Source organism: Microcebus murinus, chromosome X (genome assembly GCF_040939455.1).
Source record: "Microcebus murinus isolate Inina chromosome X, M.murinus_Inina_mat1.0, whole genome shotgun sequence".
NCBI lineage: Eukaryota > Metazoa > Chordata > Mammalia > Primates > Cheirogaleidae > Microcebus > Microcebus murinus.
This window is the reverse complement of record NC_134136.1, coordinates 4,404,759-4,426,734: the sequence shown is the minus strand read 5'-3', so window position 1 is coordinate 4,426,734 and position 21,976 is coordinate 4,404,759. Positions and strand designations below refer to the sequence as shown.

Below are 21,976 nucleotides of genomic sequence, written 5' to 3'. Positions count from 1 at the left end.
GATGTTTTGAAGGGAAGTAGGCCCATCCAGCATCTTCCACATGCCACTATGTGAGCCACCCACTACTTGGCCTGCCTGTAAGGCTAACATGGACACCGGGAGGAGGGGAAGGTGGCACATCTGAGATTCCACTTTGCTCACATTTTCTACTCTATTTTTTTTTTTTTTTTTTTTTTTTTGAGACAGAGTCTCGCTTTGTTGCCCAGGCTAGAGTGAGTGCCGTGGCGTCAGCCTAGCTCACAGCAACCTCAAACTCCTGGGCTCGAGTGATCCTTCTGCCTCAGCCTCCCGGGTAGCTGGGACTACAGGCATGCGCCACCATGCCCGGCTAATTTTTTTATATATATATCAGTTGGCCAATTAATTTCTTTCTATTTATAGTAGAGACGGGGTCTCGCTCTTGCTCAGGCTGGTTTTGAACTCCTGACTTTGAGCAATCCGCCCGCCTCGGCCTCCCAAGAGCTAGGATTACAGGCGTGAGCCACAGCGCCCGGCCCATTTTCTACTCTATTATCCCACAACCCCACAGTCCCCAGCTGGTTAGGCCAAATGTTTCACATACATTTACTGATGTGATACAGTGTTTTGCTGAAGGAGGTTGTGAGGAGAAGTAGAGAGAATAAACAAGTTTTATCAGATAGCTAGACTTGGCTTTGAATCCTTGATCTGCTACTCACTAGCTGTATGAATCCTGGACAAGGTACCTCATCTCTCTGAGCTTCGGTTTCCTCATTGATAAATTGGGATAGGAATATGTATTTTACAGGTTGTTGCAAAGAGCCAATGGAGTAATGGCTAAAGAAACAACACTTACAATTCCTGTGGATGGCAGCCCCCTTTCAACAGTTTTGAACTGTAGCATAGCTGGACAAAGAGCCAGAATTCTAGATTTGAATCTAGTGCTGCTTAGATGTGATAGTTAAGAGCATGGCAAAGAATGAACATTTGAGTGTGAGAAGCAAAGGGTTAAGAACTGATCGCTGAGGGGTGGCCATAGTAATGAGTTGGGAAGAAATGGATTGGGACTCTGACATCACATTAAAGAAGAGAGCTTCGGGGCAGGGAAAGGCAACACATGTAACCTAAACATTTGTACCCCCATAATATGCTGAAATAATAAAATAAATAAAGAAAGAAAGAAGAGAGCTTCAAAAAGATGGACTTATTCTTTATATTAAATGTCAGTTGTTTTACAAAATGAGGTTCTCATATATCTCCAAAGTATAATGTAAATATAAGTGCTATCAAATCATTTTACATGCTTTAAAAAGAGAGACTTACAACAGTTATTTAAAAAACAAAAACTTTTGAGTTAAAGAAAAGAAAGAAAGATTAAGAAAGTGATCAAATCTCAGTGCTATGCTAAGAAAAAAAAAAAAAAAAAAAAGAAAGTGAGCAGCAGTATCAAATGCCTAAGAGAACTCAGAGAGGATGAGACACTCAGAAATACTCAATAAAAAATACTTGATGCCCTGCCAACCCAGATTTATGCATGCAAAATATATTAGCCAATGACATTGACTAAAGAGGCCAATCTCAAATAGCTTTTGTAATCAAGACCTGTTTACACGCGTTTATACTCCTCCTTCACTTTGAGTTCCTAGGTGCCCTCACCTCTTTCCAAAGATTTCAAGATAACCCATTGAATCGGTTACTTGCCATAACCTATAGAGCTGATATTTCCAGTATGAGCTGAGATGCGGCTTGTCACCAAAAGGAAGAGCAGAAATACCTGAGTGCAACCAAAGAGCAAGTCTGTCTATGAGGGTACTTTGGAGTATGTTTGGTTGCCAGAACTTATATATTTGGGTCACAAAGTGGGAAGAAGACAAATGACCCCTCCTTGAGTCAAAGTGTAAATTATTAAAAGATGAGAACTCTCCAAGAGAAAAAGGAAGGCCTATTCTTCCTTCTCGGGGCTGGCTGGTTACTATCATCAGTTTTGTACCATAGTTTGGGGCCCTAGTCCTATTTTTAGATCTACTGATGGGAAGGAGGAAACAAACATACTGGGAAAACTCAGGAGAAAAATCAACTGATATCTTCTTAGGAGACACTGTGTTGATGGCCCTGGCACAATTTGTGTTACTTCTCACTGATATTTAACTTACCACTTCTCATTGTAAACCTCACTCCCTTTACTACATAGCCCATTACCTCCAATGTGAATAAAACATTTCTTTTTACCCACTCTAAATCTTGCTAGATTCTTTTCCAGAGGGTAGTCATTGCTCTGCTCTTTCTGGATTTAAGCTAATTTGATTTTTAAGGTTTTTGTCTTTATTCATTTATCTGGAGAAGTTTTCCAAAGTGCATTTTCCAAGATAGTAATAGGTGTTACTAAGTTTTTAAGGGGTTAGGTTAAATAATGTTAAGCAGGTTTCTTTACTACAGGATTTATCCAGAGCCTTTGACTGCATAATTTCCACCATGAATTTCTATAAGGAGAGGGTTCAGCATCTACCAAACTTGTGAAACAAGGGACCTTTTTTCCCTAAGGCACATCTGAAGGACCTGCTATGCCAAAACATACTTTAGGAGACACTGTTCCAGTAACGCAAACCTCAAATCTCAAAACAACTTAGAGGACTGGAGTTAGCTTACATCTCTCGCTCTGGTAGTTTTCTTGCTCTCTACTATGGGCAGATACAGACCAAGAAAAGAAGAGCTCTTTTCTTTTTTGGCACATAGACATGTAGAAAATACTCTTATACATTTGTCAAGAAATCTCATTGCTTTTCAAATCAGAAGGGAGATTTTTTTTTTCCTTCTTGTAATAAAAAGTAAAATGCTTTTCCTGCAAACCTTTCCCTTTTGAAGTAGTGTATCAGTTAGGATTGCATTTGATTGCATGTAACAGAAACCCAACCGTGGAGGCTCAACAAAATAGGTGTTTCTTGCGTGCGTTTGTTTGTTTGTTTTCACAAAAAATTCCCAGGTAGGTAGTACAGGGTAGGAGCAGCTGCTCAAGAGAATCCTTACAGCTTCCTGCTTTTTATTTTTTTAAGCCAGTCAAATCCGGCAGTGGGGTGTTGTATACCAACTTCAGTGACACTAATGTTAATAAGTTGTGATAACCCTCTACCACCGGACCAGCCATAGCTTCCGGCTTTGCCATTTTTTTAGTGTGTCTTTTTCATTCTTACGGTTGTAAAATGGCAGCTCGACTTCCAAGTACTTTGTCCATGTTCTACACAGGATGAAAGGGGTAAAATTATGAAGCAAAAGGCTACAGAATCTGGCCAACTAATCTCTTTTTATTTATCAGAAAAACAATAGCCTTTCTGGAAAGCCCATCCAGTAGGCTCCTGCTTACACCTCACTGGCCAGAACTAGATCATTTGTCCACCTCCTGCTATGTGGATGGGAAGTTAGGTATATTGGTGCCTCAAACAAAGTTGGGGTTCTCTGAGTAAGGAAGACAGAGATAATGGGTACTGGGTAAGATACTAGCAGGCTCTGTTACATACTGCTTGGCTTATTTCTGACTTAAAAATTTGTTTCCAGGCTGGGTGTGGTGGCTCACTCCTGTGATCCTAGCACTCTGAGAGGCCGAGGCAGCGGGATGATTGTTCAAGGTCAGGAGTTCGAGACCAGCATGAGCAAGAGTGAGACAACTAAAAATATATATAGAAAAAATTAGCCGGGCATGGTGGCGCGTGCCTGTTGTCCCAGCTACTCAGGAGGCTGAGGCAGAAGGATCACTTGAGCCCAGGAGTTTGAGGTTGCTGTGAGCTAGGCTAAAGCCACAGCACTCTAGCCCAGGCAACAGAGTAGCCTTATATAATACAATTAAACTTCTTTCTGAGAAAGCTCACAGTTACAAAAGCAAGATTAACAATATACAATCTTTTATCATATTTATTATAAATTTAAACAACTTGTTGGAAGACCAAGAACCTAATAAACCTTGCATTCAACAATTTAAATTCCTCTAAATTGTCTTGTATTCTTTGTGTACATACTATTGTAGCCTGACATCATCACTTAACTTTCACATGCAAAATTGTATACAGTCTGCATGTGAGAGTGCTTGGTACATAGTAAGTCAACATTAATAACTGTCAACTGCATTTGGACAGTCATCCACTAGATGAGCTCCTTAAGGACAAGGTAGGTATCTCACTTATTTCTGTGTCTCTCCCAGTACCTAGCACATAGTAGGTGATCAATAAATATTGCTGAATGAATAAAATGAATGAATGAATGTCTGAGGCATCCAGGAAGACCTGTCAGGGCCCTAGGTTATCAAGGAAGATCCAGCCCTGGAGTAAGCAAGAACCAGCCTGCCAGGTGAGAAGATACCAGAAAAACGGAACTATCAGCAGTTGATTCAAAAGCAATTTATTGCTGATTTTTTTTTTTTTTTGAGACAGAGTCTTGCTTTGTTGCCCAGGCTAGAGTGAGGGCCGTGGCATCAGCCTAGCTCACAGCAACCTCAAACTCCTGGGCTCAAGTGATCCTCCTGCCTCAGCCTCCCGAGTAGCTGGGACTACAGGCATGCGCCACCATGCCCGGCTAATTTTTTGTATATATATTTTTAGTTGGCCAATTAATTTCTTTCTATTTATAGTAGAGACGGGGTCTTGCTCTTGCTCAGGCTGGTCTCGAACTCCTGACCTCGAGCAATCCACCCACCTCGGCCTCCCAGAGTGCTAGGATTACAGGCGTGAGCCACCGCACCCGGCCTATTACTGATTCTTCACAGTACACCAGAGATGGTTTTTGCAACCCTTTATGCATGTTTAAACATCTTTGTTTTTCAAAATTTGGGATTTTTAATTTTAATTTATGAAGACATTGCCAAACCAGCAGGGGTGGGTGGCATAACTGTCTAAAAATGAAATAAAACTCCAAAAAAATATAGGAGAAAAAACCCCATATCTGAAAGTTATAGATTCTTGTATTAACCTTTAAAACTTGCTTTTCATTATTATAAAAGGAATACATTCTCATTACAGGATCAGAAAGTATAGATAAGCAAAAAGAACCCCATGGGGCAGGAAAAGTTTTCTTGGAACCCAGAAAACAATAATCATATGAAATAATTTGATGAAATTAGACTTTTTCAAAAAATTTAAAAAATTGCTAGAGATGAATTTCCAGTGCAGAAGAATTCCAAATAATTTACATATACTCTTCATCCTCAAGGAAGGGGATCACAACTCCCCACTCCTTAAGTGTGGGCTATGCATAGAGATTTCTTTCCAAAGAGCACAGAATAGAAAGGAGAAGAGAGTAACTACAGTGGAGAAACCTGATAAACACTATCTCAGCCAGGTGATCAAGGTCAACATCAACTATAAATTGATGTTGATAGTATGTATCCTAGTAGTCTGTATGTATATTCTAGTAGTATGTGCGGTAGTATGTACCCTGGTAAGTCATGTTGGTAGGCTGTATCCTAGCTATGATGTGATGAAAATGGCACTTACTTCTGTGGTCTTCCTCCCTAAAACCCATAATCCCAGTCTAATTGTTAATGAACCCACAAGCAGGGTTCGGGGTTGCTTGCCGCATAGAAAAGCCAATTACTGAAACAACAAGAATTGTCAAAGAAGAAAGGATTTATTGCAGGAGACATGTCTACTCAGAGGGGGAGGTATGGACTGCCTCAAATCTGCCTCCCCAATAAACAGGGTCAGGGATTTTTCCAGAGATGAAATGCATAGTGGGTGAGGGGAGTGAGCAACACTCCATGTTTGGCATGGAGTGCGAGCACGCAAGTGCAGTAAGAAATCATGCTAGTACATACATCCGATGATCAAAAAATGGCAGATAAGTCCCTAGCTGGGTGTGGATTTTAGTATTATAATAAGCTAGGGGTTAATATTTGTCATTCAGCCGGGCGCAGTGGCTCACGCCTGTAAGCCTAGCTATCTGGGAGGCCGAGGCAAGAGGATCGCTCAAGGTCAGGAGTTCGAAACCAGCCTGAGCAAGAGCAAGACCCCGTCTCTACTAAAAATAGAAACAAGTTAATTGGCCAACTAAAAAAATATAGAAAAAAAATTAGCCATGCATGATTGAGCATTCCTGTAGTCCCAGCTACTCGGGAGGCTGAGGCAGGAGGATTGCTTGAGTCCAGGAGTTTAAGGTTGCTGTGAGCTAGGCTGACTCCATGGCACTCACTCTAGCCTGAGCAACAGAATGAGACTCTGTCTCAAAAATATATATATTGGTCATTCTTTCAGCCTTGTGCGCAGGCTTAGTGGGTCTTTGGGCACAGTCTGTGGTGCAGTATCGCTTATCTTATCTTCTCCAGACAAACAGGTGGTGTGAGGCTTTGTAGTTATCTTGTGATTGCAAGGGGGCTCTGCTGTTTTGGGGAAAGAAACTCAAAAGGGAATGCATCAGTGCAACAGAAAATTACAAAGGTCTGGTCAGCAGATCTTACTGGCCTGGGAACTTGAAACATAAAAGAACTACAAAAAAAAAGACTATAAAAGATGTTTTCTTGCTTATGGAGCCGGTTGCATAATCATGATAAAAACATCAGATAAATTTCAATAGGAGAGCAGTGTACTTGACCAGTTTTGGCTCCTCATAACTATCAAGGTAGACCGGGCACGGTGGCTCATACCTTAATCCTAGCACTCTGGGAGGCTGAGGCGGGTGGATCACTCGAGGTCAGGAGTTGGAGACCAGCCTGAGCAAGAGTGAGACCCCGTCTCTACTAAAAAATAGAAAGAAATTAGCTGGACAACTAAAAATATATAGAAAAAATTAGCCGGGCATGGTGGCGCATGACTGTAGCCCAAGCTACTTGGGAGGCTGCGGTAGGAGGATCGCTTGAGCCCAGGAGTTTGAGGTTGCTGTGAGCTAGGCCGAAGCCATGGCACTCTAGCCCAAGCAACAGAGTAAGACTCTGTCTCAAAAAGAAAAGAAAAGAAAAAAGCAACTCTATAATGAAAACACAAACAGCCCCACAAAATAAGCAAAAGATGTAAACAGATACTTCACAAAAGAAGATCCATGATGGGTAGTAAACACACAAAAAACGTCCGACATTATTAATCATCAAGGAACTGAAAATTAAAACCACAATGAGATACCACTACACACTTCCCAGAATGGCTAAAATTAAAAAGACTAAAATTAGATGCCAAATGTTGGTGAGAGTGTGAAGCAGCCAGAAATTTCATACATTTTTGATGGGAGTGTAAAATGGTACAACTGCTTTTGGAAAGAGTCTGTTAGTTTCTTATAAAAGTCAACATACATCTATCCTACGACCCAGAAACTATATTCTTAGGTATTTATCCAAGAGAAATATACATTCATATAAAGATGTTCATAGTAGCTTTACTTATAATTTCCCCAAACTGGAAACATTCGAGGGGCCCACTGACAGGATAATGGATAAACAGACTATGGTACAGTAATAACAAGAAATGAACCACTGATATACACAACGGTATGGATGCATCTCAAAAACATTATGCTGTGTGAGAGAAGCCAGACACAAAGAGTTTGTAGAATATTATTCCATTTACACAAAATTCAGTATGGGCAAAACTAGCGTATAGTGGGAAGAGTCGTTTCTGGGGAGCTTGGCAGGGATTGACAAGGAAGGGGTTTTGGTTACACAGGTGTATGTGTTTGTCAAAACTCGTTAAAACGGTACACTTAAGATTTGTACATTTAATGGTATGTAAACTTTACCTAAAAACTGAAACTAGAAACAAATACTGAACTCTAATTAATGATATGTATGCTAAAGTATTTACAGATGAAGTATACTGATGTCTGCACTTTATTTTGAAATGTGTAAAGCAAGATGTATTGACGAATAGATGTGTGATAAAGAAAATATAATAAAATGTCACTGTACACATCTTTCAACTTGTCTGTATGCTTGAAAATTTTCACAATAAAATATTGAGTAAATAAAGTTCATCATAAAGAAGATTACAGAATCTCTATTCATACCTTGGTGTTTATCCTTCAAGATCCTTACACACAGATAAAAGGAACATTATAGACCCAATTTGGCCAAATGCTGCATGGCCAAGTTTTAAAGTCAAAATTCAGGATGAAGTTCAGAATGAAGTTGAATATTACTATTCATTTTAGCATGAATCCCTGGTACATAAGAATAAATCTGAAACTTTACTAAAAAATAAGTATTATTCCAACTTAAAATTGGCAGCAGCAATTTTTAAGACATTTGACATTACAGTGAAGAAACCATAATTTCTCAGCAATGTGAGCTGTGTGATTGTTCTTGTGCTTGCTATTTTGCACATATGCCATGTTAAATAAATGTTCACTTTCAGCTGAGGTCAGTGGAAGAGCATGATTCATGGCCTAAATGGAATCAGTTAACTAAAAATTAAATATCGCTCCTGAAAGTTATTTTTAATGTTGTTAAGGCTAGTACATCAAGCAGTTCTGTAAAGATTACAATTGAGGTATATTTTAATTTTTATGGTTAAAACTTTCATAAAGGGCTAGGCATGGTGGATCACGCCTGTAATCCTAGCACTATGGGAGGCTGAGGCGGGCGGATCTTTTGAGCTCAGGAGTTCGAGACCAGCTTGAGCAATAGTGAGACCCCATGTCTACTAAAAAATAGAAAGAAATTAGCTGAACAACTAAAAATATATATAGAAAAAATTAGCCTGGCATGCTGGCACATGCCTGTAGGTAGTCCTAGCACTCTGGGAGGCTCAGGGAGGAGGATTGCTTGACGTCAGGAGTTCGAGACCAGCCTGAGCAAGGGCGAGACCCCGTCTCTACTAAAAATAGAAAAATTAGCCGGGCATGGTGTCACATGCCTGTAGTCCCAGCTACTCGGGAGGCTGAGGCTTGAGCCCAGGAGTGTGAGGTTGCTGTGAGCTAGGCTGATGCCATGGCACTCTAGCCTGGGTAACAGAGTGAGACTCTGTCTCAAAAAAAAAAAAAAGCAGGGGCCATTCCGTGATTGAATATATCAATAAATCTTATCTAGAGGGAGGGGAGACTAGAAAAAGGATAAAGATGTAATCAGTAAAGAAGTAGCATTCATGCATGGTGGTTGCAAGGGAGTATGTTAGCTATTTTGTGGGTGGCATGGTAACCTTATTTTGTTTGTGTTTAGACAAAATTATAAAGTGGCCTTGTTTTGTTTCACTTTATCATGGTGTCAGAGCAACCTAGTCTGAGGTTGGTATTCTGTGAAATGTTTAATGTCCAATAGCAGAATAACATGATATAGCTGTGAGTGCCAGTCCAGCTTCTGCATTCCAAGTGCTTTTCTGTCTCTCTCTCTGTCTCTCTCTATATACACGCACACACACACAAGTTTTACAGTTAGATATTTTTTTTTTTTTTTTGAGACAGAGTCTCACTTTGTTGCCCAGGCTAGAGTGAGTGCCGTGGCGTCAGCCTAGCTCACAGCAACCTCAAACTCCTGGGCTCAAGCGATCCTCCTGCCTCAGCCTCCCGAGTAGCTGGGACTACAGGCATGCGCCACCATGCCCGGCTAATTTTTTTATATATATATCAGTTGGCCAATTAATTTCTTTCTATTTATAGTAGAGACGGGGTCTCGCTCAGGCTGCTTTTGAACTCCTGACCTCGAGCGATCCTCCCGCCTCGGCCTCCCAGAGTGCTAGGATTACAGGTGTGAGCCACCGCGCCTGGCAATATTTGTAATTCTTCTGTAAAGAAGATTTGTCCCTTTCCCACCATTTATTTGTTTATTCAATCATTTATTGTTTGGGGTGGGGTTGTTGTGTGGGGTTTTTTTGTTGTTTTCTGAGACAGAGTCTCACTCTGTTGCCCGGGCTGTGGCGTCAGCCTAACTCACAGCAACCTCAGACTCCTGGGTTCAAGCAATCCTCCTGCCTCAGCCTCCCGAGTAGCTGGGACTACAGGCATGTGCCACCATGCCCGGCTAATTTTTTTCTATGTATTTTAGTTGGCTAATTAATTATTTTCTATTTTTAGTAGAGATGGGGTCTCACTCTTGCTCGGGCTGGTTTCGAACTCCTGACCTTGAGCGATCCTCCCACCTTGGCCTCCCAGAGTGCTAGGATTCACCCGGACTATATTTATTATTTATTTCTAAGTTTACTGTATTGTATCCTGTGAGTGTAGTATGTAGAATTTCTGCGTTTAAAAATCTTATTTAATAAGAGAATTTTTATTTTCAAATACATAAATAGCTGTGAGTGACTCATGTACACTTATAAAGAAAGTGTAATTCCTTGCTGTGCTAAGTTCTTATCATTTGACAGCTTAATCTACATTATTTATTGTATTATTCAGCTCCATACTTTTCAACCTTTATCTCTAATCACTCCCTCTCAAAGGGTATGGAAGAATGAAGGAAGGGGTAATTCATTCTGAGAAGGTGATATTTGAAAGGGCTTAAGAGATGAATAGGCTTTACCACGTAGAGAGAACATGAGCAAAGGCAAAGAGAGGTGAAAATGTTCAGAAAACACATTGTCCAGTGTACTACTTTGGATCATGATAGGGAGTGATTGGAAATCAGGGCAAAACAATTAACAGTGGCCAGAGCGTGAGGAGCCTTCGTTGGCTGGCCCGGGGTGGGGCAGGCCTCGGGACATCACTCTGCTCACTTTCTGCCTCCACGGTGACCTCCGACAGATCCCTGGCCATTCAGTCCACTAGGGTTGCCATCCTGGCCATTTTTTGGAAATGTTCCTTTGCACCTTCACATACCACGATTAAGTCCTACTGATTAGTTCCCTTGATGATCACCGCATAAGAAGTCACGGTGGGCCGGGCGCGGTGGCTCACACCTGTAATCCGAGCACTGTGGGAGGCCAAAAGGGGAGGATCGCTTGAGCTCAGGAGTTCAATACCAGCCTGAGCAAGAAGGAGACCCTGTCTCTACTAAAAATAGAAGGAAATTCGCTGGGCATGGTGGCGCATGCCTGTAGTCCCAGCTACTAGGGAGGCTGAGGCAGGAGGATCTCTTGAGCCCAGGAGTTTGGCTTAAATTGCCATCCCTCTGTCCCTTTATTCTTCTGGGGAGCCACGGGCCTGAAACACAGATAGCCTCATTCCCATGAGTGCCCTTGAGATTTTTCTGGAAACTCTGCTCTCATTTCCTCATCCTAGAAGAAACAACCCAAACAGGTGAGACCAATTCAAATCCAAATCCTCTTTTATCCAACTACCTTCTGATCACCCCCTATGAGGCTTCAATCTGCCCTATGAGTCCAACTTCTCCCAGAAAGGCTTTGCCCAATCTGATAGGCTCCCAAATCAAATCAGCCACTGTCCCTATATTACTAACAGTGGGACGGCATTTCTAAGACTGTATTTAAAGGAACTCTAAATGTTCCATGAGATGTTAATCAGTGATATTTGAGGCAAAGATTCCATTGTCAAATAAGTTTGGGAAATAATAAATACTCCCTTTTTGAAAGTCACAATGCCCATTAGTGTACCAAAGACTATGAAAAGACTTCAATAAATACATCTGTCTGTCTTCGTTTAATTCAGCATCTCCCACACTTATTTTACCACAGAACCATTTTGTTCCTGTGCAGTATTCATTACATCAACATTTGAGGACCATTAGTGGCATCCAGAAGACAAGGTAGGATATTCTGGTAGAGGCACTGTAGGAGCAAGAAAGGATTTTAAGTAGAGGAATGACAAGTCAGATGTAAGTTTTTAGCAAGACTGCCCTTGAATTGGTATGATGCATGGGTTGATTAGAGAGGATTTTACTAGAGGGAGTGGCAATAGTGTAGGAATGTTGATGAGGGCTTTGACTAGGTTGTGACAGTGGAGAAGGAGAGAGGGGACAGGTTGGGTTAACATTAAGGTGATAAAATTGATAGGACTTGGCGATAAGATGTAAGGTTGGGAGGAGGAAGACGATTTGCCTGGTATTGGGTATGGGGAGGTGGAGGTGCTGTTGTTTACGAGGAAAATCTGGGTTAGAAATAGCTATTTCAGACCTGAACAAGTGTGAAGTGAAAGAAGAGGATGAGACTCTACCCAAGGCCACTAGAAAAAAAAAGGCTAGTAGTCCAAATGGTCTGTTAACTTTTGATCATCTGCCATTTTTTAAATGTTTTTATTTGCTCTTTTTAAAATTCTCAGAATACAGCTTTAAGAAAAACTTTTAAGCAGAATTTAGTAAGGGTTTAAAACATAGATACCGAGTGCCTTCCCCACAGCTGGCTACCAGGGGGTTGTGAGTACCTTGGGACTGTGAAGTCAGAGGGTCATTTTGAGGACAAGGTGACCCGTGGGAAATGCTTACGCCAACTGGAAAATGACCCTGAGTAAAATACCTTTTAGCTATCCTACCTGTTGTCTGTGAGGGGTGTGGGCGTAAGGCCAACCTTTATGTTCAGGGGCAGCAGATCATGGCACAGAAACGTGTATGTACATAAATGTTTATAGCAGCACTATTCATAAGAGCCAAAAAGTGGAAAGAACCCAAATGGCCATCAATTGGTGAATTGATGAACAAAATATTAATACAATGGAGCATTATTCAGCCATAAAAAGGAATGAAACACTGGTACATGCTACAGCATGGCTGGACCTTGAAAACATGCTAAGAGAAAGAGGCCAGTCACCAAAGGACCACGTATTATAGGCTTCTGCATCCCCCACTGTGTCCTCCGCTGCCCCCACCCAGGGCAGCTGTGCATAACGTAGTCTGTCCTTGCGTCATGGGATTAGAGCAAAGTTGTTTTCCTTCCAGGGACCACGTAAATCCGCCCTGAACAGTGCGCTAGGTAGAGAACGGTGCGCAAAGAGCTTAAGGGCTCCTTAAGCTCCTTGAGTGATTCATTCATCATGGCATCACCTACAGGGTCGTGCTGCTCAGAGAAGGCCACCCACTCCCTCTCTGGGGACAGTACCCCCCGTGCTGGAGGGCTGCGCGCACAGAGCCCTTGCGCTTCTGGAGGATGAGGGTGGTGGCGCTGGGCACACTTCGCAGGGCCTCTCCCACACCCCCCACTACAACACCCGCGAGGTTGCCAGTGCCATGGGGCGGCAGGTAGCTGGTGGCTGGCTGGCTCACGAGGCACACACCTGGATGAGAATCAAGGAGCAGAATGATCAGGAGAGGAGACAATGGCTAAGAGGCAACGCCCTCCTCTCTGCTCACACCTGTAATCCTAGCATTCTGGGAGGCCGAGGTGGGAGGATCACTCAAGGCGAGGAGTTCGAAACAGGATCTGCAGCCATGGAGAGAAATGCCAGAGGCGGTGGAATGAGATCACAAGGGGAAGCAAGGGTGATGACACTTCAGGGATTAGGGTGCTCTCTAAGGCAGAACTTTCCAATAGATAGACCATGTGTGGGTTTCAGGGGGCTGAGATATTGGTCTCCTCAGCCCTTGGCAACAGGGTAGGATCTGGGGCAGCTAGAACTTCCCAGCCTCCCGCCTGTGGCTGCAAGTAGTCTTGGCCATCTATGTCACTGCACTTCATGCAATTTATCATTTTTTAAGAGCACAATTATGTGAAAAAGGTCGGGGAGCTCTGCTGTAAAAATCAGGGCAGTGTTTGTTGTCTACTCCAAAGAGTGCCCTGAGGATCAGCATAGCAGTACAGTCCTGAAATCTCTTCCTGATATGGTTTCCACCCAACTCCCTTCTAGTATCTGCCTAAGTCACTTTTATTGAACTTGGAAAACCCTTCTTAGCTAGCACCATGTCTGTGGAGCCCCTCCTTATCCTCCATCTGAACTACTTCTGTACCTTGTACGAAACCATAATTGTATTCTTGTCTATCCTCCCCATTAGATGCGAGCTCCTTAATGGCAGAGAATCACGTCCTAGTCACTTCTCTGTACCCCTAAGATGTGGTTCACAGTAGACTTTCCATCAGTGTTTATTAAACTGAACTGAACTGTAGTGGCCTCTGCCAACGTCATCTAGCGGGTCATGCCAAGGGTCTCCAAAGTGTCGTGGCAGAGTACAGAGATCTCAAAAGGAATGTTGGGTCATCTTCCTTATGGACAACCCTGGTCATTTGGTATAAATGCCCAGGGGACTGTGAGGGACTCTGGGGAAGAGACACTTACTGTAATGGGGAAACAGTCCCTGATATGGGTCCAGACACACCAGTTCCTTACCCTGGCTGAAAGCCTGCCACCTGAGACAAAAATACCAGTAGGCGATGGTGTCAGTGCGTGCTGCCTAGTACCTCCCGCCGACTGCTGCTTCTCTGGCAGCACAGAGGGACTATGGCTCTGCTAGAGAGGCGGGGAAGGAAGGGACCCTTGTCTGGCCCAGCTCCTGTGGCTCTGAGAACTTGGGTGACAGGCCCTGCAGCATGGTGAGTGGGACTGCCTGCTTGCAGGTGAAGGTGGAGTATTTTTCTTTGTAGGTCTGTGAGTCTTACCTTGCTCTGGAGTCCTCCAGTCCAGGAAAAAACAGGGAAAATAAAGTGCTGGTAGTGGCCACGAAGATGTAAACAGCAGGTAAATGAACGATGGCTGCAAGATCCAAACTGATGAGGGATTAGGTCAGACCAAAGTTGTGTTGCCAGTAGACCTTAACCGTGTCCAGTCCCATTACCAGCCCCTCCTAATCCCCACGCCTTTGGTTCTGGCCCTGAGCACGATCCAGGTCATGTCCATCCATCATCCATGTCCATTTGTCCTTCAAAAATTTTCTCTAGTGTCTACCATACACAAGCCCTATTTCTCTGCCTACCTGTCATTCCTGTCCACCTGCCTCTCTGTCCAGACACCATCCCTCTACTTCTGCTCCATCCCTTCCCCTCCTGGCCCTTTTGGCCACCCACTTTTTTTTGTCTCCTGTCTCCCTCCCTATCCATCATCCCCAAGCCCTTGTTAAACCACTCCCTTACCCCTACACGACCCACATCTTCCTACACCCTGCCCTCCCAGCATCTGCATGCCCCTACTGTTTCTCATCCACCATTCTCGTCCTCTTTCCCATTCACCATACCTTCTATTGCCTCTGTCTTTCCCTGTGCTACCTCCTACCCCCTCCCAGAGTGGACAACTCTACGATCTAAATGCAGGCTATACTTCTGGAAGTCTGGGCAATGCTAATGTGCCACTCCTCGTGATCATAGGGGAGCATTCCCTGGGCCTCACTTTTTCCTTTCTAGATAGTAAGGGTTAGGAAGTGGCTGAAATGAACTATATCTACTCATACCCATCAGGACCCTCTTCTACCCCCCTGCCTGTTCTCACCGTCCCCTGGGGCTCTATCTCTTCCTTCTCCAGGGCCTTCATGGAACTTGAGACCCGTTGGTTTTACTCTCTAGCACCATCTGAGCTGATCAAAAGGCCCCAGGTGAGACTTTCCATGACCATAAAAATCACCCCAGCTCTGACCCCAGCCTCCGACCCTGGCTTCTTGCTATGCAGTCCTGGGTGGGCACTCACAGACGGCCAGGTAGCTCAAAGGTCACTGCAGAAGCATCGAACTGTGCAAATGTTTGGGCTGCTTGGAAAATGAGGCATGATGCCCAGGAGCCCGAGGGAGGCAAAAATCCCAGAACAGTCTTCCAACCAAAGATGTCCCCAGCCTCTGGAAACTCACCAGATAGTGAATGCATATGAGTACGAGGAGTCTGCACCCCAGCCCCCACCCACTGTAGGGGGAAGGCTCTGAAGAGCAAGGACTGCCCATCAGTTCTGGCCCAGCCCTTTGAGTCTTTTTCCTAGGATTATAAGGACATCACGTTGGAGAAAGGCCAGAACGGCTGCCATCCAGCTTGAGTGACACAGAGACCCAGAGAAGGGAAAGCACGTCTCTCTCAGGGGACTCCGAGCCTGTAGGGGTTGTGACCTTAGGAGGGTGACTGATGGGAAGAGAATGCTGCGGGTTTGTAGGGTGGGGAACACCTGGGATTAGGTCTCTGTTGCACTAAAGCAGCTTGTTTTGGGACTGCCCTCCTTTAACTTTTTATTATAAAAATTTCCAAACACAAAACTACAGAAGGCACTGAATTTTTATTTTCATATTCATCTTCAACAACTATTAACATTTTGCCATACTTGTTTCACCTATTTCCCCATGTTTTTTTTCTTGGAGTATTTTAAAATACTTCTAAGATAGCATGTCATTTCCCCCTAAATATGTCACCATGAGTCTACAAAAAATACAGATATTTATTTCCATAACAATAACACTATCATCCCAATAAATTTAATAATTCCCTAACAATATCTAATACCCAGTGCATATTCAAATGTCTTTTTATAGTTGGTTAATTTGAATCAGAATCTAACCAAGGTCCATTGATTATATTTGGATGTTATGTCTCTTAAGTCTCTCTCTCTCTCTCTCTCTCCCCTTCTCCATATTAAGATAGAATCCAGATACAGAAAACCACTTAAAACAAACGTATAGCTTAATGAATTATTATAAGACAAACACCTTGTAACCACCACTAGTTGAAGGAAAATGAACTTTTCTATCCATCCTAGAAAACTCTTCCATGTGCCCATTTCAATCACAACCCTCTTCCTCCTCCCTAAGCAACCATTATCCTGACATTTAGAGTCATCTTTTCCTTGCGTTTCCGTGGTTTTCTTACCGGAATGTACTTCCCTAATGACTGTGGTTTAGTCGTGCTCATTTGAAAAATTGGTATGGCCTTTAAGTTTTCTCTTTTTATTTTGGAATAATTTTAGATTTATGGGAGAGTTGCAGAGATAGTACAGAGAGTTCCCTGTACCTTTCACTCAGCTTCCCTTTTATGTTAACGTCTTATGTAACCATGGTATATTTATCACAACTAAGAAACCAATATTGGTGTATTTCTATTGACAAAACTCCAGGCTTTCTTTGGATTGCACCAATTTTTCCACTAAAATTTCATTTTCTGTTCCAGGATCCCACTGGGATTCCACATTGCATTTAATCATTGTGTCTCCTTTGTCTCCTCCAATCCATGACAGTCTCTCGGTCTTTCTTTGTCTTTCATGACTTTGGCACTTTTATCTGTTTTAAGCTACAGATTCCCCCCGCAACCTCTTTCCTTTCCTCGTGATGTAGCTGTTGAAGCACCATGGCATTTGACCTGTACAATTTCCCACAGTCTGGGTTTTGCTTACCTCATACTTAGCGCACTTCAGCATGTTCCTCTGTATTTTCTGTGGATTGGCAGCTAGATCGCTTTAGCGAGATCTCAATTTGTTTTTTAATATAAAGACTCTCCTTTACTATCCTTCTTTTTCCCCCATACCATTGACTTATTGAAGCCTTCATTCCTCTCTCTGACTCCATCTCTTACCTTCTTGTAAATGTATGCCCATTAAAGCAAATTGGGTTGTATGTGTATGGTTTTTGTTTTTGTTTTTTGCTTTTCCTACCTCAAGATTATATGCTTCTAAAGGGGTTGGGGCCATATATTTTTTGTCAGTGTATCTGCTTCTAGTGCCTGGAAAGTCCTTGGCCCTCAGTGTTAAGTGAACAATCAGTAAGTGAGTGTCTTAGTTTGAGGTCTGTGATGGGATGGCTTCTTACATGTAATGAGATCACTGGAGTCCTGTGGAGCCATATGTCCTAGGGACTTGAGTGAGGGACAAGAGGCTGTACAGAAGCAGAAGGCAAGAGACACAATACAAAAGGGGAGAAGAAAGAATGAGAGAAAGGAAGGCAAGTGCTGACCTTTGAGGCGGTTTGGCAAAAGACAAAGTTCTGCATCCTTTGCCTCTCCTACCCTCCCACTCCAGGTCTGCCAGCTGACTGGATGTCAGCCGGGCTCTAGAGCAAATGTTGGTGCTCGGGTCTTGCAGCACCACTGCCCTACTGATGCGCTGACATCCCTCTGGTTGAAGGTAGGGACTTGCCACTGGCCATACAGGGGACATTAGCACTCTGTCTTTCCCGAATAGGATATCCTGGGCTGCGTCAACTTCCTCTCCACTCTCTCATCCTTGTAAATGGTCTTCTCCAGGAAGCAAGCCTCCTGGGTTAACTTTCACTAATGTGTGAATTCTCAGATTTTCTCCTTTATTTCCTCCTCCTCGGCCCCTGAAATAAAGGAAGTAGGTTGTTGAGAAGACACTCAAGCTATAGACTTGATCTGTATATATATTTCCCTTTTTAGCACAAGAGCCCAATTGCCTTTGTATTTTAACATTTTAAAATATGGTCTGGGCACAGTGGCTCACACCTGTAATCCTGGCACTCTGGGGGGCTGAGGTGGGCGGATAGCTTGAGGTCAGGAGTTTGAAACCAGCCTGAGCAAGAGCGAGACCCCGTCTCTACTAAAAAAGTAGAAAGAAATGAGCTGGACAACTAAAAATATATAGAAAAAATGAGCCGGGCATGATGGTTCATGCCTGTAGTCCCAGCTACTCGGGAGGCTGAGGCAGGAGGATCGCTCGAGCCCAGGAGTTTGAGGTTGCTGTGAGCTAGGCTGATGCCACGGCACTCTAGCCCGGGCAACAGAGGGAGAGTCTGTCTCAAAAATAAAATAAAATAAAATGAAATAAAATAAAATAAAATGCCATGGACTGCCTCATGACAGTAGTTGTGTTTTTAACATCAATTGATTGAGAAATGTATAACAAACTGCAGCCACTATGCGTATATATCATGACAGTATTTACATGCCTTAAAAAAACATGTTCTGCAAGCATATTATTTATTCATTGTAGACAATGCTTGGGCCAGGAAGGGATTTCCAGAGTTCTTGTAATAATTAAGCTACCCTTACTCCTCAGTGGTTTGCTGCCTACACCTTGGCAACAATGGCTTGTTTGCTTTTTTCAAAATGGAAATTGATTTATTATTTATCCTGATTATGAAAATAATCCATGTAAATCATAAAATTTTCAGAGTACTCTGGAAAGTATAAAGGGAACAAAAGTCACTCATAATCCCACCATCCAGAAATAACCACTGCTAACTGCTATCCTGGCATCTTTCTTGACTTTTTTTCTATGCAAATATAGGCATAGATGTAGTGTCACTGTTAAGAGTTTAGGCTCTTAAGTCCAACAAATCTAGCTCTGTATCTCAGCTCTGCCACTTTAGTGAACTATGGCTAATGACTTAACGTCTTAGTTTCTCAGTTTCTTCATGCATAAACAGATAATTATAATACCTACCCATATCATAGGATTGTCATGAAGTTAAAATAACTTATGTAAAGCACTTTGCTCAGTGCCTTGCTTATATATGTGTTCATATTAAAATCTCAAGAAATGTTAGTTATATATCATTTGCTAACCAATTTGGATCATACTCTATGTTGCATTTTGTAACCTGATTTTTCACCCAAAGGTATAATGTGGGTATTTTTCATGTCAAATTTCTTCCATAGCATTTCATTGTATGGATATGCCATCATTCATTGAATCAATCTTCTGTTACAGAGGAAACACTAATTTTTAGACATGTCTCGTCCACACTCTGGTCAGATCTCTAGGTCTTTAAATGGTAGGTGAAAGGTCACGGATCAGAAACTCTCCGTTACAGGCAGCCCTCTGAGTGTCACTGCTGTGTCCCCTCCCTCAACAGTTTATAGGAGTTACTGATGCAGAAAGTGCGATACATTTTCAAGCCTCCATCGCCCTGGGTAGGGTTCAGGGACCATGTAGCCAGGTCAGCAGAGTCAGCCTTTCTCTCCAAGGAGATGACTGGGTCTGAAGAGAGGGCTTGACTTCAGCAAGCAGGTGCTACGGTTTGAATGTGTCACCCAAAGTTCATGTGTTGGAAACTTAATCTCCAGTGCAACAGTGTTGAGAAGTGGGACTTTTAAGGGGTGATTAGGTCATGAGAGCTCTGCCCCCATGAATGCATTAATGTCATTTTCATGGGAGTGGGCTTGTTATTGCTGGTGTGGGTTCATTATCACAAGGGTGGGTTTGTTATAAAAGCAAGTTTGGTACTTTCTTGCTCTTGCTCTCGCCCTCACTGCCCTTCTGCCATCTGCCATGGGTTGATGCAGAAAGAAGGCCCTCACCAGATGCGGGTCTCTTGACCTTGGACTTCCCAGCCTCCAGAACTGTAAGAAATAAATTTATTTTCTTTGTATAATAAATTACCCAGTCTGTGGTATTCTGTTTACAGCAACACAAAATGTACTAAGACAGCAGGCTTCGTGAAAACCTCCCAAATCCTACTAGACCTGGTAGGGCTGCTGTTTAGATTCACCTCAGCTTAAGCAGAAAGAACATTCTGTTCAAATGCAAGCCCACTCCAGGGCTGAAGTGAAGCCTTGAAAAATGGGACTTGTACGCTGTGGATCATTGAGGTCAGCCTGTACCCAGGATAAACTAGGGTAAGAAATCTGTTTTTATCAGCATGTTGGTTTCTATGCTTTTATATTATTTTCTTTTCCTCTTGAGAAAAAATTAAATCATTTCACCTGAACTAGTGGTGAGTGCTTTACAATTTGTTAGGCCAGAATATCTGGGGCATCCGGGGATTTTCTTGGTATGCAGGTGGTCTTGGCCATTCTGAATTGTATAAAAGAAAATGAAGTAATAAGTAAAAGAGTAAACGCTAAAAGGAAACCTCGGAATGTGAAGAACTGGTTGTTACTAATTACACTGATCCTTTCCTTTTTTTTTTTTTTTGATGTGACCTCATAGAATTGTAGTAATCATAATCCTCGATTGATGACATACTCTCATCATTGTTTTATGGATATCCTTCTTTTATATTATCTATTTTCATTGATCCATATTTTATATCTATCCATCTATCTATCTTTATTGATCCATATTTTCCCAGCAAGAATTTCCTTCTAGAACAGTACACATGAGAAGTACTGCCTTACTTCTGGATCCTACCTTAGCAGCTAGTTGTCTGGCTTCCTTGACCTTCACTTTTCTCTCTGAGGGTTGAAGGTATCTTTTTGACACTACAGCTTTGATGGTAGAGTTATTCTTTCCCTTTTTTTCAGTCCCTGGCTTATAAGAATTCATCAGAGCAGCATCAAAACTCTCAATTGTCATAATAAGATGTGGGCAACAATTAGCTAATGTAGGTCACAGAGAAGGGGAAGGATGGACAGGTGTCAACATTCTCCTAAACCAATGCCTGGTCGTATGGAGATCTAGATCTCAAGAAACAAGTTGAAGTTCTAAGATCTGGGAGGTCAGCAAGTTAGGGAGGTCAAGGCAGAAATAAACCAAGAAGCAAGGTCATTCCAAAAAGTGACCCAGCCAATAGAAACCATTCAGGTTTAGTCCTAGGTCAAAGATTAGTGGACATCAAAAGGACAAGTGATCTTGATTTCTCTGTCTGGGTGATTAGAACAAGACAGGGGTCTTGCCATTTCCCCACCTGCTTTGGCATGCTGGGCCAGCCGGTGATGCAGGATTGCTGGTCAACCTTAGCTTAAACCCAAGTTACCCGGCCTGCCTCTGGCTATTTGCCTGTTCCTTTTAAGCTTGTTGTGTGTGCTCAGCAATTGGATGGATTCACAGTGTGTGTACACTGTGTGTGTGGATATAGCCAAGCTAGAAGTGGCAGAGATCAAGGATTTGTTTAGTGCTGTGTGATAGCTGCAGGAGTGAAAACCATAGTTTGCAAAGAAAGAATTTGTTATATCATGGAGTGTAAGTAGGCAAATACCAACTAGGAAGCTGCTTCAGTCTCCTCAATGTGGTTAAACCATAGGGGACTAAGAACCAATCAGTCTAAAGAGGAACAGCTTATTGGCTGCAAACTTTCTGGGGCCTATGCACTCTCAAGGGACTTTTTCTAATTCACAAGTCCAGGAATGGCTGCCTGTGCCCACCAGGTAAGTCATTCATCTCATACACTATATCCTTGATATAGTAGTTCACCCCACTGGCCTCTTGATGTTTCTGAAAGATCTTAGTTTCCCACTCTTTTCACCTTTGGTGCCAGAGAGACTACAAGAGTCATAAAGAATCATAAATTTTTTCATCTTATCTTCTGGGAGAAGCTAGCTGGTGTGGCTTGACTTTTCCAAGGCTCCACCTTTATCTTAGCAAGATAAGTATCTTGCCAAATTTACTGTAGCTGCTGGGCAGGGGTGGAGGTGGGGGGTGGAGAGGGCCTACCCTTCACTACAAG

At 42.7% G+C, this 21,976-nt stretch overlaps 1 protein-coding gene across 1 annotated transcript in view; it reads right to left on the bottom strand.

Moving 5' to 3' along the window:
* The window catches only part of LOC105855297 (diacylglycerol O-acyltransferase 2-like protein 6), a 59,451-nt gene that overhangs the window by 4,780 nt on the left and 32,695 nt on the right, over positions 1 to 21,976 (bottom strand). The window contains exon 11 of the mRNA XM_020285060.2: positions 12,823 to 13,017. Coding sequence (XP_020140649.2) covers positions 12,823 to 13,017 — 195 coding nt within the window. The remainder of the gene's footprint in view (positions 1 to 12,822; positions 13,018 to 21,976) is intronic.